Source organism: Dipodomys spectabilis, unplaced genomic scaffold (assembly GCF_019054845.1).
Source record: "Dipodomys spectabilis isolate Male_0828 unplaced genomic scaffold, ASM1905484v1 ptg000178l, whole genome shotgun sequence".
NCBI classification, from domain to species: domain Eukaryota; kingdom Metazoa; phylum Chordata; class Mammalia; order Rodentia; family Heteromyidae; genus Dipodomys; species Dipodomys spectabilis.
In genome coordinates, this window is record NW_024870855.1 from 3,519,490 (window position 1) to 3,540,192 (window position 20,703).

The 20,703-nt window shown below is 41.8% G+C and overlaps 1 protein-coding gene across 1 annotated transcript in view; it reads right to left on the reverse strand.

Annotated features, from left to right (window-relative positions):
• Hecw1 (HECT, C2 and WW domain containing E3 ubiquitin protein ligase 1) overlaps nucleotides 1–20,703 on the reverse strand; it is a 173,418-nt gene that overhangs the window by 35,027 nt on the left and 117,688 nt on the right. Inside the window, exons 15-21 of the mRNA XM_042694973.1 lie at nucleotides 13,955–14,060; nucleotides 12,635–12,731; nucleotides 7,262–7,345; nucleotides 6,781–6,890; nucleotides 2,167–2,287; nucleotides 1,270–1,383; nucleotides 358–510 (exon numbers count right to left, since the gene is read on the reverse strand). Coding sequence (XP_042550907.1) covers nucleotides 358–510; nucleotides 1,270–1,383; nucleotides 2,167–2,287; nucleotides 6,781–6,890; nucleotides 7,262–7,345; nucleotides 12,635–12,731; nucleotides 13,955–14,060 — 785 coding nt within the window. The remainder of the gene's footprint in view (nucleotides 1–357; nucleotides 511–1,269; nucleotides 1,384–2,166; nucleotides 2,288–6,780; nucleotides 6,891–7,261; nucleotides 7,346–12,634; nucleotides 12,732–13,954; nucleotides 14,061–20,703) is intronic.

Genomic DNA, 20,703 nt, shown 5'->3' on the forward strand with positions numbered 1-20,703 from the left:
ATAAGAGGATAAAAGTCTCAAGGATTTTCCTGCCTTGGGTGGCTTTGAACTACAATCCTCAGATCTCAGCCTCCTGAGTAGCTGGAATTACAAACACGAGCCACCAATGGCCAACTACCTGTGTCTTCTTAGTCTGCAAGTCTGTAGTTGTTATATTACTGGTGTCCTTAGTAATTTATTTCATGTGATGGATAAAGATCAATTCATGCTTGCTTCTGATCCATTCTGCTATCCATCTTGTCACCCCTCATACTATCTGGCCTAAAGCTCTAAATGTAGTGACCTTAGAACAATGCTGTTGCCTTCTGGTTAAATAAGAACTTTCTACCATAAGAAAGGGAAGATGATAGTTCTTACCACTCAAGATGGTTTTCTACAAACGCAGACATGGGGCTGATCTGCACCGTGTAAGTATCGTTTGCAGAGTACTCAAAGAGTCCATAGTAAGGGTTGAAGAGCTCCTGAGACAAAAGGAAGAAAAACTCTCGAGAAGGACCGCTGTAGTCCAGCCTGCAAAGGAAGCATAGATCACGGATGATCAGTTTGTGGTCAGAAGTGAAATCTTCTATCCAGATTCTTGCAAGCTCTTTAGAGTTGGGGTCTGGGGAAAGCAGAGGCCATCTCAACTTGTTAGAGTGGATCCCAAGATGCATGTCAATTTATGGAAGAAAAGAAGAAGATTGAGGACATTATTAACCAGGTATCTAGTTGGTTTATTAACTCTCATGGCAAGGAATCCTTTCTTTCAATCATCTAATATCTACCAGGCAAAACATACAGTTGGCCCATTACAAAGAAGGCTTTTGTCATGAGAAACATAAAAGAACTTTCTGCAATTGTGTGTGTATATATGTGTATTGAAAAGATTTCTAGTCCATTTTCATATTCTTTTAAGTGGACTTGCCTCCCACTTAAGTGATTTCCATGATTTTTTACAAATAAAAAAGCACATGAGAGGTTTGGTATGCAGCTGTGTATGGCACTTTGGAAAGATGAGCTTTATTTTTATTAGATACACAATAGGACACACTTTTGGCCATGTAATCTCAGACTCTAGGACATGCCAATAACCCTAGGTTTTTGAAGAGCCAAAAGCCTAAAGCTTAGCATATACTTGGAGAGAGAAGGGCCTCTGGAGAGGCCATGATCAGAGTTACCTGGGGGGCAAAAGCTTCTAGCTATCATGCCCTTTCTCGAGAAAATTCGCCCCTGATCCTGAGGCTCTGGTCTGTGACACCAAGGCGTCTGTATAAACCCCGTGGTTCTCACCCCTCCTCTCCAACAAAGGTGATGTAGAGCTTGTTTCTCTGCAGCTCCTTCCGGGAATTGGCCATCACCTGATTGAAAGTTCCCTCCAACAAGTGGTCTCGACGAATAATAAGCCTGAAAAGGAGAAGTTCCGGTGAGTTCGGGCTCTGAGGACGGGCCACTGGACAGTGCCACATGTGAGTTAAGAGGATCCAGGTATACGGCCTCACACTTCAAAGTGAGAGGACAGGCATGGATCCCATCAGGTCCCTGATGGACTTAAGCCTTGTCAAACCATCGGTGGATGTGGAACATGCGCACACTTATTATTGGATACATCCTATTGTAGTTGACTACTTAAAGAATCAATTAACAGGGATTTCTTCAATTAGAATTTCTTCAATTAGAATTCTTAAATTTGAGGCTGGATTTTCAAGAAGAAAGATAATAAACTGAAAAAGAAAAAAATCAAAACAATAACATACATCTTTTACTTATTCTTCAATTGCAAAGTCACAGAGAATCTATACTATGTTCTATCCAAGAACAAGCAAAAAGATACATAAGCTTTTTATTTATTACTTTATTTTTATTTTTACTCAGTTCAGTTTTTCCCTACTCAGTTAAAGATTCTTGGTTTTCTGAAAAGATCTAGTACAGATGCCTTTGTCTGAAATCCACTCTTCCTTTTCTTTCTCCTTTCCTTAGTTTCAATTTCCTTTCCCCTTCCTTCTCTCTCCTGCATTCCTTCCAACTTCTTCGTCTTTCCCTCCAATTCCCTTACTTGCTCCTTTTTCTCCTTTAATTGCTACCACACTGGGTGGCCAATCCCCACAAAACAATGACAGAGATCTACAGAGGATCAATGGCTGGGAAAGCCTGTCCTCTGAACTCACGGCTGAACCCTGGAGCACTCACTTAATCTTCCCTGGACCCTGACCAAATCCTTTGGCTTCGAGTTTTCGGTAGAAATTGCGGAGCTTGGCCTCAAAGTCTCTCCGGTACGGGGAGGGTGCTCTGGCACTGGCTCTCTGTAAACCTGCAGAGAGAGAAGCACAGGACCTGCAGTCATAACTTCTTCTCTTATTTATTTTTTAATTTTCTTTTGGTTCTGAGAATTAAATCCAAGGCCTCAAGCTCTTGAGGCAAATGCACTACCACTTGAGCCACACTTCCCTAGGCCTTTTGCTTTCAGGTGTGTTTTTTATTTAAATAGATAAAGTTGCCCTAATCTTGGGGGCTGGCTGTAAGCCCTGATACTCCTGTCTCTGCCTCCTGAATAGCTGGGATTTCCAGGCTTGTGCTAGCATGTCCAGCATGTAAGTAGAGTCCATCAGAACATATGTGTAGAGTCCACCAGAAGCACATTCCTGGTGGGGCAACAGCTCTTTACTATATGCTTGTCATGCTTCTATGCTGGTACTGGTGCTGATGAGAACAGGAGGGCCCAGAGCATTTAGAAGCTTTACTTGATTACCTTGCACCCTACAGGCAGATTTTTACAACAATGACAGCACAACTACAGCAACAATTTCTTGACTTAAGAGAGCTTTTGTGATTTGTGGAGTGATTACTTAGATGTACTTTATCCACCTGTTAGTGAGACGGCCCAAGTCATTTTATTTACTGTACTTCCGGTACTAAGCTAACCATATAGAGTTTGTATAGCAGTAAATTCGTGGGAATAAGCATTTCATTAGGGAAGAAATGATCTCCACCCAGGAAGGAAAAGGAGCACAGTGCCTTGATATTCCAGGAAGCCCAGGAAGGCTTCCCTGTAAAGATCTGAAGAATAAGGACACAAGGTCTTGCCTTATGACTCTGACTGGCCTTGAACTCACAATCTTCCTGCCTCAGCCTCCCAGCTATTGGGACTGCATGAGGGTGCCACCATGCTTGGCTGAAAAACCTCCCTCTAACTGAGAGAATTAAAGAGCTAGGAGAAGAATAGTACAGAGCAAGGATCAGCATGTGTTAGGAATCCTGTGGCAGAATGAAAATGGATGCTCTGGTTTATCTGGAACACAACTTGTAAGAATTGAACTGGTGCAAAAACAAAGCTTCAGAGGTGGACAAGACTCATATCAAATGGGACAGGGTTCATTTGTTATACAATTTTGTCTTATGGTGAGCCTAATAAAGAAGCTATTACATGGGGGCTGGCATGTTATGGCAAGTTGTACAAATACTTATCCTTCTATAGAGAAGGAATACTGGTGTGGAGCTGGGTGGACGTTTGTGAGCCTGATTGAATACCTGGGAGAAGTCTTGGCTGAGAGCCCATGTGAACATGATTACTACTTTGCATTTTTTTTTAAAGATTTAAGCTTTACAAAGTGTTTTTGCAATGACTTCTATGGTTCTCTGCCTCTGTAGCAATCAGGTAAATTTCACAAAGGCCCACCTAATGGGAATTACAGTTTTTAACACTAAAGTATTTGTATTACATAATCTTGGATCCCACGGTCAAATCCAGAGAATAAAATATTAAATAGTTTAACAAAAACAATTGAATGATTACGTAGATTCATAGCATGTGATACCATTGGTCGAGTCTTTTACATAAAAGTAATCCAGGTAATTTTGCATTCTCTTTTATCTAACTCTTTATTCTTATTTCTCTTTTTGCAGTTTGATATCCTACCCATACAAGGAAGTTAAAATCTTGTTCCCTGACCAAAGGCTGCATGCAGAGGGAAGTGTAAGATGCAGATAAAATCTTGTTCCCTGACCAAAGGCTGCATGCAGACAGATGTGTACGATGCAAACAGCCTCTGAAGCCTGGCAGATCAGTGTAGGCCAACAGCTCCCCCTAATGGCGTGTTCCTGAAAAGTAGGTCACGCTGTGCACATTGGAAATGTTTAATTGTCCAGCTACTGGCTCTAACCCTCCACCTCACCCTCCACCCACCCCAGACAATGAAACCTGGGTTATGTTGTTTGTCAGATGTAGTAAGCATTGGACATTTCCTTAACTATGGCATTGGGATGTCTGTTTGGAGGGAGTAACATAAAGAAGATACTGGGGTGTGTGTGTGTGTGTGTGTGTGTGTGTGTGCATGTGCATGTGTATGTGTGTGTGTGTGTGTGTGTGTGTGCGCGTGTATGCTTGAATGCAGGGTCTTTTTGAATGCAGGGTCTTTCATTCTAGGCTGGCTTTTTTGCTCAAGGCAGGTGCTCTATCATTTGAACCACATCTCCTTTTCCATTTTTTTTCTGATTAATTGGAGATAAGAGTCTCACACACAGCCTGGCGCTGGTGGCTCACGTCTGTAATCCTAGCTACTCAGGAGGCTGAGATCTGAGGATCACGTTTCAAAGCCAGCCCGGGCAAGAAAGTCTGTGAAACTCTTATCTCCAATAAACTACCAGAAAACTGGAAGTGGCGCTGTGGCTCAAGTGGTAGAGCGCTAGCCTTGAGCTGAAGAGCTGAGGGACAGTGCTCAGGCCCAGAGTTCAAGCTCCATGACCGACCAAAAAAAAAAAAAAAAAAAAAAGAGTCACACACTTTTCTGCTTAGGCTGGCTTCAATCCTGAGTAATTATGATTACAGATGTGAGCCCCTAGTGCCTGGAAAAGATACTGTCTTTAAAACTTTTTCAAATTGTTATTATAAAATTGATATACAAAGGGGTTACAGTTATTTAAGTCAGGTAAACAGTACCTTTCTTTTGGGGAGAACTACCAAAGCTGCCTTAAAGAAAACTTTGAATGACACAACTCAGAGAAACCAAATGAAAAGACATTGTAGTTCTGGACATGTATAACAATAATTCTGAGTGAGATAGAACTTCTAAGAGACAGATCACACTGCGAAGTTCTGTTTCTTCTCTGAATTTTCCCACAGGTGTCAACAGCCAAACTTGGATGCTGACCCTAGAGACTGTCAGATAAGAAAACCCTCGGTTTTTCAAGAGAACCTCTTTCACTTTTCACATTACAAGAAGAAAGCCTGGTTTAGCATAAAAACTTATAATTGTGTGATAATACAAGCCAAATATAAGAGAGAAAGCAGGACACTGGTAGTTTATGCCTATAATCCTAGATAGTCAGGAGTCTGAAATCTGAGGATTGCCATTGAAGCTAGCTGGAGCAGAAAGTCTGTGAGATTCTTTTATTATTATTATTATTTTTTGGTTGGTCGTGGGGCTTGAACTCTGGGCTTGGGCTCTGTCTCTGCACTCTTCAGCTCAAGGCGAGTGCTCTACCGCTTGAGCCACAGAGCCACTTCCAGTTTTCTAGTGGTTTTTATTGGAGATAAGAGACTCATGGACTTTCCTGCCTGGGCTGGCTTTTGAACCTCGATCTTCAGATCTCAGCCTCCTGAGTAGCTAGAATTACAGGCGTGAGCCACCAGAACCTGGTTTCTGTGAGATTCTTATCTCCACTAAACTACCCCCCCCCAAAAAAAGGGCAGAAATGGAGCTGTGGCTCAAATGTTAGAGCCTATCCTTGAGCAAAAGACGCTCAGGGATAGCACCCAGGCCCTGAGTTCGAGCCTTAGGACTAGCACAAAAAAGGCAAGGGTAATATCTGTTATCTGGATCCAGTTTGAGAGTATGGGTTTGACCCAATTAATTATCTTGATGACTTCCTGGATGTAACTTTTCAGTTCAATATGTCATCCCACATTTGGAATGAAAGACAAATAATTTTTGTCACAAGCAAGAGTATCTATCTATCTATCTATCTATCTATCTATCTATCTATCTATATAAAGAAAACACAAGGGGCTGGGAAGGTGGCTCAGTGGTAGAGCGCTTGCCTTGCATGCATGAGGCCCTGGGTTCGATTCCTCAGCATCACATAAGCAAAAAGAAAAAAGCCGGAAGTGGTGCTGTGGCTCAAGTGGTAGAGCGCTAGCCTTGAGCTGAAGAGCTGAGGGACAGCGCCCAGGCCCAGAGTTCAGGCCCCATGACCAGACCCCCCCCCAAAAAAAAAGAAAACACAAGATGAATCATTTCATGTGAGGTTAAGAAAACTCTTTGGAATCTTTGTGGAAACACAAGAATGAGGACATGTGACTAGAATTGGTAGCCAACAGAAATCTCCCAAAAGGCTCTTCTTATTGAAATGCTTGAAGAGTGTCTTTTAATACAATAGCAATCTAGCACAGGGATTCCAGCTTGCTGTGAAAAGGGACAGAAAAGTAAGTTTGGAGGTCATGTCATTTCTCTTGCTATTGTTCATCTCTGCTGTACTGTGAAACTATGTGAACGTGTAGGAGGGCCAAGTTCCAATGCAAAGTTGATGGGCATTGGAATCTTTTCCTTAAAAAGATCATTTTCTTATATTCTGAAATACTGTGTTGAAATTTAAATGTAAACAAGCCCCATTCTAACTTGGAGATGTAAAAACAAGTGTCCGTGCCTGATTTAGAGAATGCACTCATGATAAGGATATTGAGAGGGATGAACAGGGCGAATGTGTGCACACACACCCCCTCCCACACAGAGCTGTCCTTTGCTCCCCTCTGCTGGTAGAGGACATATGGCCACTTACAGGTAGTATCAGGCCAGATTCCCAAGTTACCTGGGGAGTTCTGAGGTGAGGAACAGGGTGAACAACGGGGAGAAAAGCTGTACCCAGGGTGGAAGGCAGTCTGTAGAGGTACGTAGGACATGATCTCTTCTTCAAAGAGACTGCAAAGATTAAGAAAAGAGAAAGAAAAATTAGCAATCCATCTCTGAAGAAAGTGTTCACAGGGCAATGGCAGTCAGAGTTCTCACCAAGAACAAAAGTGATCAGATTTAGGCGTACATCTCACTTAAACATTCTGGTTTTTTTTTTTTTTTGAAAGGTCTGATTAATTCTACAAAAAAATCTCCATCAGGAACTTTATGTTGTGCTTGGGGCCCAGTTGGTGCACAGCAGGTACAAGGGTGAGAGCCCTTCTTCAGGCTTAGTCTCTAGAGACTTCTAGAACAAATGATGGTGAGTGTGATTCAGGGTGATTGCAGTATGGAATCGCCAGCTCAGCTTTTCTAGCATTTTCTCAGCTTTGGCTCTTTACCTGAGAAGAATGACTAGATCCGCATCACAGGACAACTTCTCAAGTCCGTGGTTGCCCTCTGTACGAATGTAATGGATTTTCTCCCTAGAGAAATTCAGGGAAGAAAATGAGTAAGAATCACCCACCAACATGGAAGCCAAGAATGCATCTTTCTTCGGACTCCCTATTTATCTCTCTTAAAGTCTGGTGCATGTTGTGGTACCCAGAGCTTGCTGTAGATTCCGAGGATGCTCTAGAAGGTAATGGTGTTCTTCAGACTCACACTGAGAAATGGAATAAAGTCAGGGCCACAGAGAGAAGGGGGAAGGGAAAGGGGGGAGAAAACAGGCATGGAGCTGGAGGGGGGACTCCTGTGAGCTCATGGTACATGAAGCTGTGTTAGGCAGAGAATGGGGCGTGTCTTGAGAAATCTATGCTTCATGGGAAATTCTATAATTTCTACAATGGACACAGAGACTCTCCCTTAGCCTCCAAAACAGATCAGAGCCTTTATCAGATTGGTTACAGCACAGGCATTTGTTTCTCTGTTTAGTTAACAGCTCTTTTATTCTGACCTTTTCTTTTTTTTTTTTTTTTTTTTTTGACCTTTTCTTTTTCACAGTCTTCAACTCCAACCAGACAAATGATCTCAAGTAAGTCTATGGATAAATAGTATTCATTATGATCAGATGAACTTTGGAATTTGCTTCCTTGTTTTTCAAACATCATGCCCAAGAAGCGCTCCATCACATGCCTGCTTTGGAGAGGTTAAACTTTTCCTTTTTTGAAGAAACACAGCAAGAATCTGGGGAAAACTTAAAGGCTGAATTCTTCCCTCTTCCACACTTAATTATTTGTTTATGTTTGACAAATCGAGACTCATGAAATGAATACCTTTCACTCAGTTTCCCAGAGAGATTGAATTAATTTTTTAAATCATCTATGCTTTCCCCTTCCCCCAAATACTTCAGATACTACATGGTCTTGTGTATGACTGCATTACTGTGAACCCAGACTTTCATCTTAACTTGCTTATTTTCAGGCAAAAATAGGACCAATTTGACTTTCTGGTGTGGGGAATTTTAAATTTGAAGTGTCCTTTCTTTTTATTGGTGTCTATATTAATTGGGTAAAGGGGCTTCCCTGTTATATTTTTATAGATACAAATGTGCTTTGATCCAATTCTTTATTTTCATACATGCATGTGAATAGATGGGCCACATTTAGAAAGGAAAGGGAAGCTTTTTAGTCCCTGCAAACATACATAAAGTAGGACTGGATAGAGAAATGCCTTGGGATTCAATCTTGGCATAGCTAAAGTACTAGGGCTGTGAGGCACCTCTGTTGCACAGTACTCCTGTTGAATAGTACGCCTATAGTCATTACCATTGCCTCAGGGCACCACTGCTGGTAGGGTATCACAACCAGCAGGCTATGGCCAAGTGGCAAGGTTCACTGTGGTGTTCCCATCTGTCAACATGAGTAGTGGAAGCCCAGCCGAGGGCACAGTACCAGCCTCGCTTACCACCAGCTTCCTCCTCCACCTCTGTCCCTAAGCTTTGGCCCCCAAGTCCTGACACTACCCCATAACTTTAGAAGGCACTCTCAGATCTGCTCTTCTGGCTTGCTGACTTTGGTTCATGGATGGCTTTCTCACTTAGGTACTTGGCTAATAGCGTCTCATTCTACAGGTGATCCTAATGCCCCCAAAGGCTCCACATTTGGGAAGACCCATTTTCTCTCTGCTGGGGGTAAAGGGGGGAGGATCATCGCATTCCAGGGATCACCTTTATCCTAAGAGTAGCCAAAGGAGAGGAGGTTCAGAGTGGGCAGCGCACTGCTGTTCCCAGCTACGGGTGGCAGCTCCCCAGGCAGGGGCCCTAGCAGAGTGCCAAGACTAAGGGTATTGGTGGCTCTCCACCAGGTTGTACTTCCCTCTGCCATCTCTGTGCGGGTCCAGTGGTGTGAGGGATCTCCAGATGTCCCTGAGACTCCATCCCAAGCACTCTAGAACCAGGAAGATATGGGAGGAAAAGCATACTGTCTGTCTTTCCTACATACGACCCTTGGCCACAAGGAAAGGTCCTATGCAAGCTTCTCAGAGCTCAGGCCAGCGCAGAGCCACCTGAATCTTTCATATTCTGTTATCTGTCTTTGACCTTCTTCTTCAGCAGCTAGTTCCTCCTCCACTTTTCCCATCTCATAAATGATGTCATTTATCTTCTCACCTGCAGATATCTGGTTACCTTTTTATTTGTAGGGTACAGGACTGAACCCAGGACCTAACATATGCTAGGCAAGTGTTCTTCCACTGAGCTAGTCCTCCAGACCCCTGGATATCGTTTAAAATTGCTACCTACTTCTCACCTTTCCATGTATAACCTGTCATCAGCTCTTACTGTCTTTCTGTTCAGTGAAGGGCTGGTACTGGGGCTTGAACTCAGGGACTCATACCTGTCTCGTGGCTAACACTCGGGCACTTAAGCTATACCTCCAGTTCTGGGTTTTTGCTGGTTAATAGGAAATCGGAGTCTCAAGAATTGATCTACTCAGGCTGGCTTGGAGCCATTATCCTCAGATCTAAGATTTCCTTCTCCTTTTCCTCCTCCTCCACCTTGTCTACATCCTCCTCCACCTTTTCTACTTCCTCCTCCTTCCCCCTTCTTCTATTTGACTTTTCTTTTCTTTCTTTTTTTGTCAGTCATGGGGCCTGAACTCTGGGCCTGGGCGCTGTCCCTCAGCTCTTCAGCTCAAGGCTAGCACTCTACCACTTGAGCCACAGCACCACTTCTGGCTTTTTCTGCTTATGTGGTGCTGAGGAATCAAACCCAGGGCCTCATGCATGCAAGGCAAGCACTCTACCACTGAACCACCTTCCCAGCCCCTTATTTGACTTTTCTAAAGTTTAAAATGAGTCTAATGCTTTGGTGAGTTCATATTCCTCCAAGAGATAAGCAATGAACTCATTACTTAATGGTAGAATCAGTAATAAAGATTTATGTGTAGCAATGTGTCAGATGCTCTTCAGGTAATGCAATCCCCCAGAAATTCCTTAGAAATCCCCTTCAGTTGTGCACTGTGAGTCAAAGAATGACCCTTAAATAGATGGCCCTGGGTATGGCATTGCCTTGTGTAGGGAAACCCCAGAAGGCAATTTTTGAATGCTGAACACAAATAGAAGTGGCAATTACTCATTCTAACTCTCACATGCTCATGACAAAGACTAAAAGTAGTAGTGCCTATATTTATCTTTAAGATCAGGTTTTGAGGGAACAGACTAGATACCAAGGCAGGAAATTCAGAGACTCTGTTCCAAAAGGCTGACAGTGTGCAGGGAGACCAGGTAAATAACATAATACAATGGATCTAAAAACAACCTGGAGTATAAAAAGAATGACAGTAAAGCGACACAGAAAGAATTCTACAGTCTGCCTGGACACTACATGTTTGCCTTTGATATAAGCCTTTAGGAAAGGATGAGGTATCCTTAATAGAGAAGCCACTCAGGCAGAGACCTTGGACCTTGTGTTTAGAATCCTGACTTTATTCATCCACAATCACACCTTGGGAATATTGTGTGAAGGACAGTAGGGACATGCTATAAAGGGGTAACTCTGGTTATGGTGCAATTATGGGGTGGAGGGGGGAGATTTCCAGTAACATCCTAGGGAGAAATTAGAGGACCCAACATTGGGTCCTCTAAGAAGGAAGGGGGGACATGCTTGAGCGAATATTTGGATGTAGAGATGCAGGAAGAAGAAGAGCTAGAGGAAAAGGATGGTAGGGAGATGGTGGTTTTCAGTAACACAGAGTAATAATACCAGAAGAAAAGGATTCCATGAGGGACCAGTAGAGGGAAAAATAGAGAATGATCTATCTGGAGGGTTGGCCAGGATTTGAACCGAAAAAGCCTACTGGAAAGTGTTAGGAAACAAGGGTAGAGTATACAGGTATCACTCAGATTTAAGAGGAAAGGGGGGATGGGAAGAACTGTAAGCTTTCACAGGGCTCCATTTGCCTATCCTATTCTTTACAAACATCCTCTTTAAAACAATTCTACAAGGCTAACATCATGACTCCACCATTTTGGTGATAAGGCAGAAGTCAGAACATGCTGCCATCAGCTACCCTTGGGGTGGAACTAAGGATTTAGATTCCAACAAACCCCCGTGCATCTTTAGCCTTGGAAGGAAAGGGATATTTGAACATCTTGGTCAGAAAGCAAGATTTCAGCTTAAGGAGTATATTTTCTGTTTGTCGCTGTAGATGGCTGCCCTTCCCAAATAAATTGTTTCAGAGATGCATTAAAAGAATGATCCCATGGACATGAGGATTTAAGTGGTCATACCACAGATGACACTTTTGGCTTCCTTGATCTTTCTTTCTTTCCTTCCTTCCTTCCTTCTTTCCTTCCTTCCTTCCTTCCTTCCTTCTTTCTTTCTTTCTTTCTTTCTTTCTTTCTTTCTTTCTTTCTTTCTTTCTTTCTTTCTTTCTTTCTTTCTTTCTTCCTTTCTTCCTTTCTTCCTTTCTTCCTTTCTTTCTTTCTTGTGTTGGTCCTGGGGCTTGAACTCAAGGCTTGGGTGCTATCCCTGAAGTTTTTTTGCTCAAGGCTAGTGCTCTACCACTTGAGCCACAGCTCCACTTCTGGCTTTTAGGTGGTTAATTAGAGATAAGAATCTCAAGAACTTTCCTTCCCAGACTGACTTCTAACCTTGATCCTCAGTCTCAGTCTCCCAAATAGCTAGGACAATAGGAATGAGCCATTGGCTGTTTCCTTGTTTTTTTAAAAAAAATATGATAACCAAATAATTGATTTCTGTTAAACAACTACTCATAAGTAAAACCAATTTATACTGTGATTTACATATATATGTATATATTTAAATTATATTAATTTATTTTTTGTCAGTCACGGGGCTTGAACTCAGGGTCTGGGCACTGCCCCTGAGTCTCTTTTTGTGCTCAAGACTAGTGTTCTACCAATTGAGTCACAGCTTTACTTCCATTTTTTTGAGTAGTTAACTGGAGATAAGAGTCTCATGGGGACTTTTCTGCCTCAGCTGTCTTTAAACCATTTTTCTCATATCTCAGCCTCCTGAGTAGCTAGTATTATAGGTATGAGCCACTGGCACCCAGCTACAAAGCTATTTTATAATGAAAATGATGTTTCCCTTTGTGTGCTTTCCTTCCAATCCTTGGCAGTGATTCCAACACCACACAAATAGATGAGTAACATCTCTGTGCTGGACTCTTCATTTTGAGGAATCAAGTTATAATTTAAATACCTGAATAAAATGCATCATAAATTGCTGCTTTCTATCTAGGGGGAGATTTTTCTACCTAGAAAAGTAGTTGGAGAGATCTGGAACTCTAGGGATGGGTGTCAGACCCTACCTGAGTGCATGGTTCCTTGCCAAACTTGGCTGACGCTCTTGCAGCATTTCAAAAATGTTTGGCTGGCGAAGAAATGCCACAATCTTGTCATTATATGCTGAAACAGACAAAAAGACAGAGTTGTAGTGGAGTTTGCAGCCCAGAGATTTCTAGAAAATGCCTACTTGATATCCAGATTATCTAGGAATTTGACATACTTATCAAAAAAAGATTAAGCTCTGGAATTTTTTCAAAAGATGCATATTTATATTTTATAAGAGAGAAATAGTACATGGTTTTCATAAGATAGAATTTAACCTCTGATACATCCTCATCATGGCTTCTAAGATACTCAGCTGTATGACTATTTTACTTTCTTATTTTGAATTTTTTTAATATGATGTGCTTCCCTTTTATTTTTAACTGATCAAACTAAAAGTGATCTAGGAGTAAGTTGATTGTTCATAGTATGTCAGGAATATTGCTGAGTGTTAACTCAAGTCTGTGAACCAGTAAAGGAGAATAAAAAAGCTCTTCCCTGAGAGGGATTGTCTTCTCATCCTTCTTACTCTTCTTGGTCCTTTTGTTAAAATTGATATGGCAGAAGATTCTTTGTGAGTTTTTGGTACTGGTCCTAGGGCTTGAACTCACCACCTGGATGCTGTCCTTGAGCTTTTGTGCTCAAGGTTAGCACTCTGCCACTTGAGCCACAGCTCCCTTTCCAGCTTTTTGGTGGTTAATTGCAGATAAAAGTTTCACAAATTTTCCTGCCTGGGCTGGCTTTGAATGCAGATCTCAGCAGAATTACAGATTTGAGCCACTGGTGCCTGACATAGTACTTTACTGGTACTACCTCCCACTTTGTGTTGATTTTTCAGGCCCAGTAATGGTAATACCCATCATTTTGACCTTTCACACCAATTCCTTAATACAAGTGGCATGTGTTTTGACAAGAGGCAGCTGAGGTTTAGAAGGAAGACCATACAAATTTTTCTGTATACACACATGGCAAGAGAGGCCTACATTTAAAGTAGCATCTAGTAAGGAGAAAAACCCATCACTTCATTAAAACTGTATTCCTCTGGGCTGGGTTGACAAATCATTAAAGGAAATAAAGAATGGACATGGTGGTATGGAAGAGGGTGGAATGGAGAGAGGAAGAGGAAGATAGAAGGACAAAGGACAAAGTGAGCAGATAGGAAAAAGGGTAGAGGGAGGATAGTAGCACAAAGTCAGGGAGTATCACAAGAGAGGAAGACAAAACTTTATAAAAGAGTTCATGATAAGGAAGACAAGGCTAAATATTGAGTAGCACGGGGTTCAAAAAGCAGTGATACATACCCAGTGGCAATGACTCATGATGGTGTTGGCTTCGAATAGCAGCTACAAGGCTGTGTCCTGTCCTGGATAGCAGAGAAGCGCCTCTGTTTCTAGAGACTTCTGAGGCCTAATTTTAAAATATGAGCATAAGACTGTCATCAATTTGTCATCAATCTGTCATAATTTCAGGTGATTTTTGATACTAATTTTTCAACATGAAGGTTAAAGATCATGATATCATCCTAATTTCAAAAAATAGTTATATCATCTGGGCACTGGTAGCTCACATCTCTAATCCTAGCTACTCAAGAGGCTGCACTCTGAGAATCTTGGTTGGAAGCCAGTCTAGGCAGGAAAGTCTTTGAGACTCATTGCCAATTAAGCACCAGAAAAGCCAGAAGTGGAGTTATGGTTCAAGTGATATAGCGCTAGCCTTAGCACAAAAGTCTAGGGACAGCACCCAGACCCTGAGTTCAAGCCCTATCACAGACAAAAAGAAAAAAGAGAAGTTATATCATGAGACTCAGTAGACACTATGTGGAAAATGACCTGTGTAACTTGTGAGCACGAATGGGAGGGGGAAACTAGGGGAAAGTGAAGGAAGGAGTTACATTGACCAAAAAAAGAAGTGTACGCATCCTGACTGATGAGGTGGTAACCATTCTGAGCAACATCTTAATAATAACAATAACATTATATTAAAATTACAATTTTCTAAGTATTGGGAAATTCATTAAGTTCTAAAAAGTGAGGAAGTACAGTAGATGTATACTTGTTAGTGAGAAAGTGACTGAGCCAGATAGCTAGCACTCTCTTTAGATTAAGAAACATTTCTTAAGCCAGGTGCTGGTGGCTCACGCCTGTAATCCTAGCTACTCAGGAGGATGAGAGCTGAGGATCACAATTCAAAGCCAGCTCGGGCAGGAAAGTCTGTGAAACTCTTATCTCCAATAAATCGCCAGAAAACTGGAAGTGGTGCTGTGGCTCAAGTGGTAGAGTGCTAGCCTTGAGCTAAAGAGCTGAGGGACAGTGCTCAGGCCCAGAGTTCAAGCCCCATGACTGACAAAAGAAAGAAAGAAAGAAAGAAAGAAAGAAAGAAAGAAAGAAAGAAAGAAAGAAAGAAAGAAAAGAAGGAAGGAAGGAAGGAAGGAAGGAAGGAAGGAAGAAAGAAAGAAAGAAAGAAAGAAAGAAAAAAAGAAAGGAGACATTTCTCATCATGTTAGATAAACTCTAACTAAAAATTATCAGTAAGATATGTTTACAATTCTCATTTCCAAGAGGTAGCATTGAACTCCAGTAATAAACATGGAATAGGCTTGCTTGTGAAACAGTGGTTACTGTGTTCAAAAAGCTTCACATAGTACCTTAGAACTACACACATATTTCAAAGTAAGATTAAGTTCATTTTACAAAGACAGAATCTGAGGTGCCAAGAAATCTTGTCCTAAATTTTCAAGTATAAGAGAACAACAATGATTGTAATTAACACTGGACTGTCAAGTGTTTGTACCTATCATGTCACCAGATTCCATCCAAAGTCTCGGCTTTGCTTTGAAATTTTGACAAAATTTTATGGGGTAAATAACTTGCTTAGCCTAGAATAGATATTTGTGACAATTAACTCCAAACGAATAAGTCAATTTTAAAAATTAGGAAATCCTTCTAAGTTCTAGAGTACAAATTTTCTACCATGATTCATATATATATATATGTATATATATATGTTTCTTAAAATTCTTAGAGCCACTCAGGTTGTGGTGGATTCTTGTAATCCTAGAACTCAGAAAGGGCAAGAAGATCACAAGTTCATGGCCCAGGTGTGTTCTCTGTGTCTGTCTGTCTGTCTGCCTCTCTTTCTCTCTCTCTCTCTCTCACAGACACAAACACACACACACACACACACACAGAGTCACACATATTGCCACTGCAGAGTAACTAAAACCAGGGCACTATAGATTTTCCACATTGGAACACATTCACAGATGTCAAAATTTAGTGAAGATTATGAATCACTCTAAAATATTTGAAAAAGTATGATAAATAGGCTCTAAGATATTTAAGAACTTTCCAAGTAATTTTATAACACATTTAAAAGGAGTCTAGGGGCTGGGAAGGTGGCTCAGTGGTAGAGCGCTTGCCTTGCATGCATGAGGCCCTGGGTTCGATTCCTCAACACCACATAAGCAAAAAGAAAAAAACCAGAAGTGGTGCTGTGGCTCAAGTGGTAGAGTGTTAGCCTTGAGCTGAAGAGCTGAGGGATAGCGCCCAAGCCCAGAGTTCAGGCCCCACGACCGGACCCAAAATAAATAAATAAATAAAAGGAGTCTAAATACCTAGACAAAAATGGAAAAGAAATTCTCCATTAGAATAAGTTACTTATACAAACAGGGCACTAGTGACGCATGCTTGTAATCTTATCTACTCAAGAGGTTGAGATCTGAGGCTCATGGTTCAAAGCCAGTTGGGGCAGAAAATCCATGAGACACTTATCTTCATTTAATCACTGTAAAGGGGAGCTGTAGTTCAAGTGGTAGAGAGTGAAAAAAAGCTAAGGAACAGTGCCTATACTCTGAGTTCAAATCCCAGCACACACACGGCTCACACAGAACTCAGGAGAGTTCTGATGAAATCTTAAGAGAGTTTGATGAAATCTTAAGCTATGGAGTCTAGAAAGATCAAGCAATCCTCCAAAGATCATTTAAGACTAGGCCATCTTGGATATCACAAATGGCAATGTAGGAAACACCTGTGGTTCCTAATTAGGCATGGTAACTGTTGGAACTCCTTGGGTTTTACTTTCATGTTCCTGTCTCAAAGGAGTTAACATCCTTCCTGTGTGGAGATGTGCTCTTACTTTGTTATCTCTATGACGCAGTCTTCATTCCATTTCCGGAAGCAAGGGGAGTTATATCCATCTTTTCTTTTTCTCCTGGACCTTCTCATTGCCATGACTTATTGAGGGACAAGGAACTAGATTCTGTGCTACATGAGTGATTTTTCACTCTGACCTCATCACACTCAACTCTGCACAGCTGGTGTAACCAGACCCCAGCAGCAGCAGGCTGGTTTCTCCTTGGCCACTATTCTAGTCTCACCCAAATGGTAACAAAGTGATGGAAGAAAAGTTTTTTGATTACTAACCTAGGAAGTACTGAGTCCCTCATTTCTTTTTCTTTAATTAAAAAAATATATAAAAGTGTTCTGGAACTGAAATGATACAGTTCTTTTCCTTAAAGGCAATTAGGTCAGTCCAACTGGATGTGTGTTTAAACTATTTTCAATGCAGAATTCTCAAAGACCACTTAATCAAAGATTATTTAAATGATGAGTTATGTGAGTAATTTGGAAAATGACTAAAGTTCAGGGGACCCCACAATTTCAATCCAAGTGAAGGTGTTTAACTACAGGCAGGTCCTGAGGTTTGAAATAGGAAGGGCACCCTGCTATTCCTGACTCACAGGGATTTTATGGGTTGTGGATATGCTTTAGGGAACATGTAACCTCTTCTGAGTTCACCTGCTCACTGACAAAACTAAGCCAAGTTGAAAATCTTTAGAATCCAGTTGAAGTTTAGATACTCTAAAGGCAGATGGCTGGATGATGGGTATGTACAGGCCAACTACAAGCTATAGGAAATAATACTGGGGACAGACAGGACTAAAGGGTTCCCAGAATAGTAGAAAACTTGCCTGCCAAGGAGTGGTGCTAGATGGCCAGACCAATCTGGAGGATAAGGATGGTTTGATAGAAATGTTCTTCTCCAGTTTGGGGTGTGTGAATTGAGAATATCAGGGAGGCTAGGAGGAAATTCTAGGATTCTGTGTTCGAGCTAGATTTTACAATGCATCCTTGCAGCCACACCATGGTACTCAGCCAGCTGAGAGACTGACTTGCAGCTCACTGCCAACTTCAGGCCAGAATGACTCTTCGAACTACTGAAAATGACTAGAAGACTGGATTTTCTTTTTAAAGCCCAAATTGTATGACTCAAATTTTTTGACATTTGGGCTGTATATATATTTGTGTTTGTGTGTGTATATATGTATGTGTATGTATGTGTAAGAGAAAAACAGAGTCAGAGAAACAAAGACAAGAGAACTACAGAGAGAAAGAAGAGGAGGAGGAAGAAGAGAGGAAGGAATCCTACTTCAGACATGCTAGGATTGGCTGCTCTACATATGATTGGGTGAAACCCTATTTTCAGTAGAGACTACTTTTAGGATTTCTTTTCCTTTTGATGTTGATTACTTTAATCATCACTGGAAATGGGAAGGCTGAAAACATTTAGCTCTCGAGACAAAACAAAACAGATAGCCTGAGAAAATAGTCTTCAGTAACTAGTAAACAAGCTTCCCTTATGCATTACAATTTGGAAATGTATACTTTCTTTTTAAGGCTGTGATTGAGAAGTACAGGCTTTAAACTTCATCAGACTAATAACCAGCTAATGTTCTCTCTGAAAACAATGGAAACATGATGTTAAAAATGTATCAGCAAGTGCAGAGGAAGGGTCCAATGGATGAATTTGCACCATTTCTGGATTCTTTTTGTGATTTAAGAATAGATCACCCAGGCACCGGTGGCTCATGCCTGTAATCCTTGCAACTCAGGAGGCTGAGATCTGAGGATCACAGTTCAAAGCCAGCCTGAGCATGAAAGGAAAGTCCATGAGACTCTTATCTCCAGTTAAAAAAAACCACCAGAAAACCGAAAGTGGCACTGTGGCTCAAGTGGTAGAGAGCTAGCCTTGAGCTAAAGAGCTAGAGACAGTGCCCAGGCCTAGAGTTTAAGCCCCAAGGCAAAAAAAAAAAAAAAATCAATAGCCAGTAGATGGTGGCTCACACTGTAACCCTAGCTACTTAGAAGGCTGAAATCTGAGGATTGCAGTTAAAAGCCAGCCTGGGCAAGAAAAATCCATGAGACTCTTATTTCCAATTAACTACCAAAAAAGCTCAAAGTAGACTTATAACTCAAATGATAGAGTGCTATTCTTGAGTGAAAAACGTTGGCCAGGAAGGAAGGAGAATAGGAAGGGAGCAGGCTTCTCTTATTTCCTTTCATCGGCATGTCCACAAAGACCTAAATTCCTCTCACTAAGCTCCAAGTCTTTGAGGAGAAGGGTGGTAGGCATTGAACATAGCTTCAATATGCTAAATAGACATACTACTTCTAAGCTACACCCCCAGGTCCTATGCCTCCATTTTTAAAGATTTTAAGAGGACCAAATCTTTACCACATGGAATTTGGGGCATATGGGCCCATCGCCATGGTGGCTGTGGCCTCAAATAAACCTCTCTTTCTTTCAAATCCCTCTTTACTACGATCTTTCCTCTGCTTGGCCTTCATTGTTTTCTTTTCACGATTCTAGTTTGTACAGACACAGTAAGAAAATCTGAGCTGTGATTCTGAGTTCCCGTGTGGTTTGAGCTATTCAGTTTACTTAACTATTAAATAAGATTTTTTGTGTGTGCTGGTCCTGGGGCTTGAACTCAGGGCCTAGCCACTATCCCTGAGGTTTTTGTGCTCAAGGGTAGTGCTCAAAAGTAGCCACAGCTCAACTTCAGGCTTTCTGGTGTTAATCTGGAGATGAGAGTCTCATGGGCTTTCCTGACCAGGCTGGCTTTGAACTACAATCCTCAGATCTCAGCCTCCTGAGTAGGTAGAATTATAGGTGTGAACCACCAGCATCCAGCTAAAACAGGATTCTTATCTAGCGTGGGACTACTGTGTTGTGATGTCTGAATGGGGGGAGGGGATATAGTGGATTTTTAAGTGTTAACTTTATAGGATTAAAAGATACCCACATAGTTAAAAAGCAGTATTTCTCAACATGTTTTTGAAGGCATTTCTGGAAGAGTATGGCATTGATATCATGGACTAAGTAAGTAAAATCCACCCTCACTCAATGCATCATCTTGTTGATTGAGGGCCCAGATAGCACAAAAAGAGCAGAAGAACCGTGAATGTACCATCTCTTTTCTGAAGGTGACACTTGTACTGGAAGCTCCTCACTTCCTGGGCTTTCACTGCCCCTGCCCTTATTTTTGGCAGTCGTGGGGCTTGAACTCTGGGCCTGGGCACTGGTTCAGCTCAAGGCTAGTGCTCTACCACTTGAGCCATAGCACCACTTCTGGTTTTCTTTTTTCTTTTTTTTTTTTTGGGTCCGGTCGCGGGGCCTGAACTCTGGGCCTGGGTGCTGTCCCTCAGCTCTTCAGCTCAAGGCTAGCGCTCTACCACTTGAGCCACAGCACCACTTCCGGCTTTTTTCTTTTTTGCTTATGTGGTGCTGAGGAATTGAACCCAGGGCCTCAGGCATGCAAGGCAAGCACTCTACCACTGAGCCAACTTCCCAGCCCCCACTTCTGGTTTTCTGAGTGGTTTATTGGACTGACAGACTTTTGTTCCCGGCTGGCTTTGAACTGTGATCCTCAGATCTTAGTTTTCTGAGTAGCTAGGTTTTACAGGTGTGAGCCACCAGCACCCAACTTGGGCTTTAACCTTTGGACTGATGGTTACACAATTGGCCTCCCTGGTTCAAGGGAACTCAGACTGAGCTATACTACCAGTTTCTGGGGTTCTCCAGCTTTCAGAGAGCACAAAGTGGGACTGCTCAGCTCCATAATCACATAAACAAATTTCCACAATAAACTCCCTGCCATCCATCCATCCACCCACCCATCTATCCACCATCCATCCACCCACCATCTATCCATCCATCCATCTACTCATTCACTCATCTACCCATCTACCCATCTACCCATCTACCCACC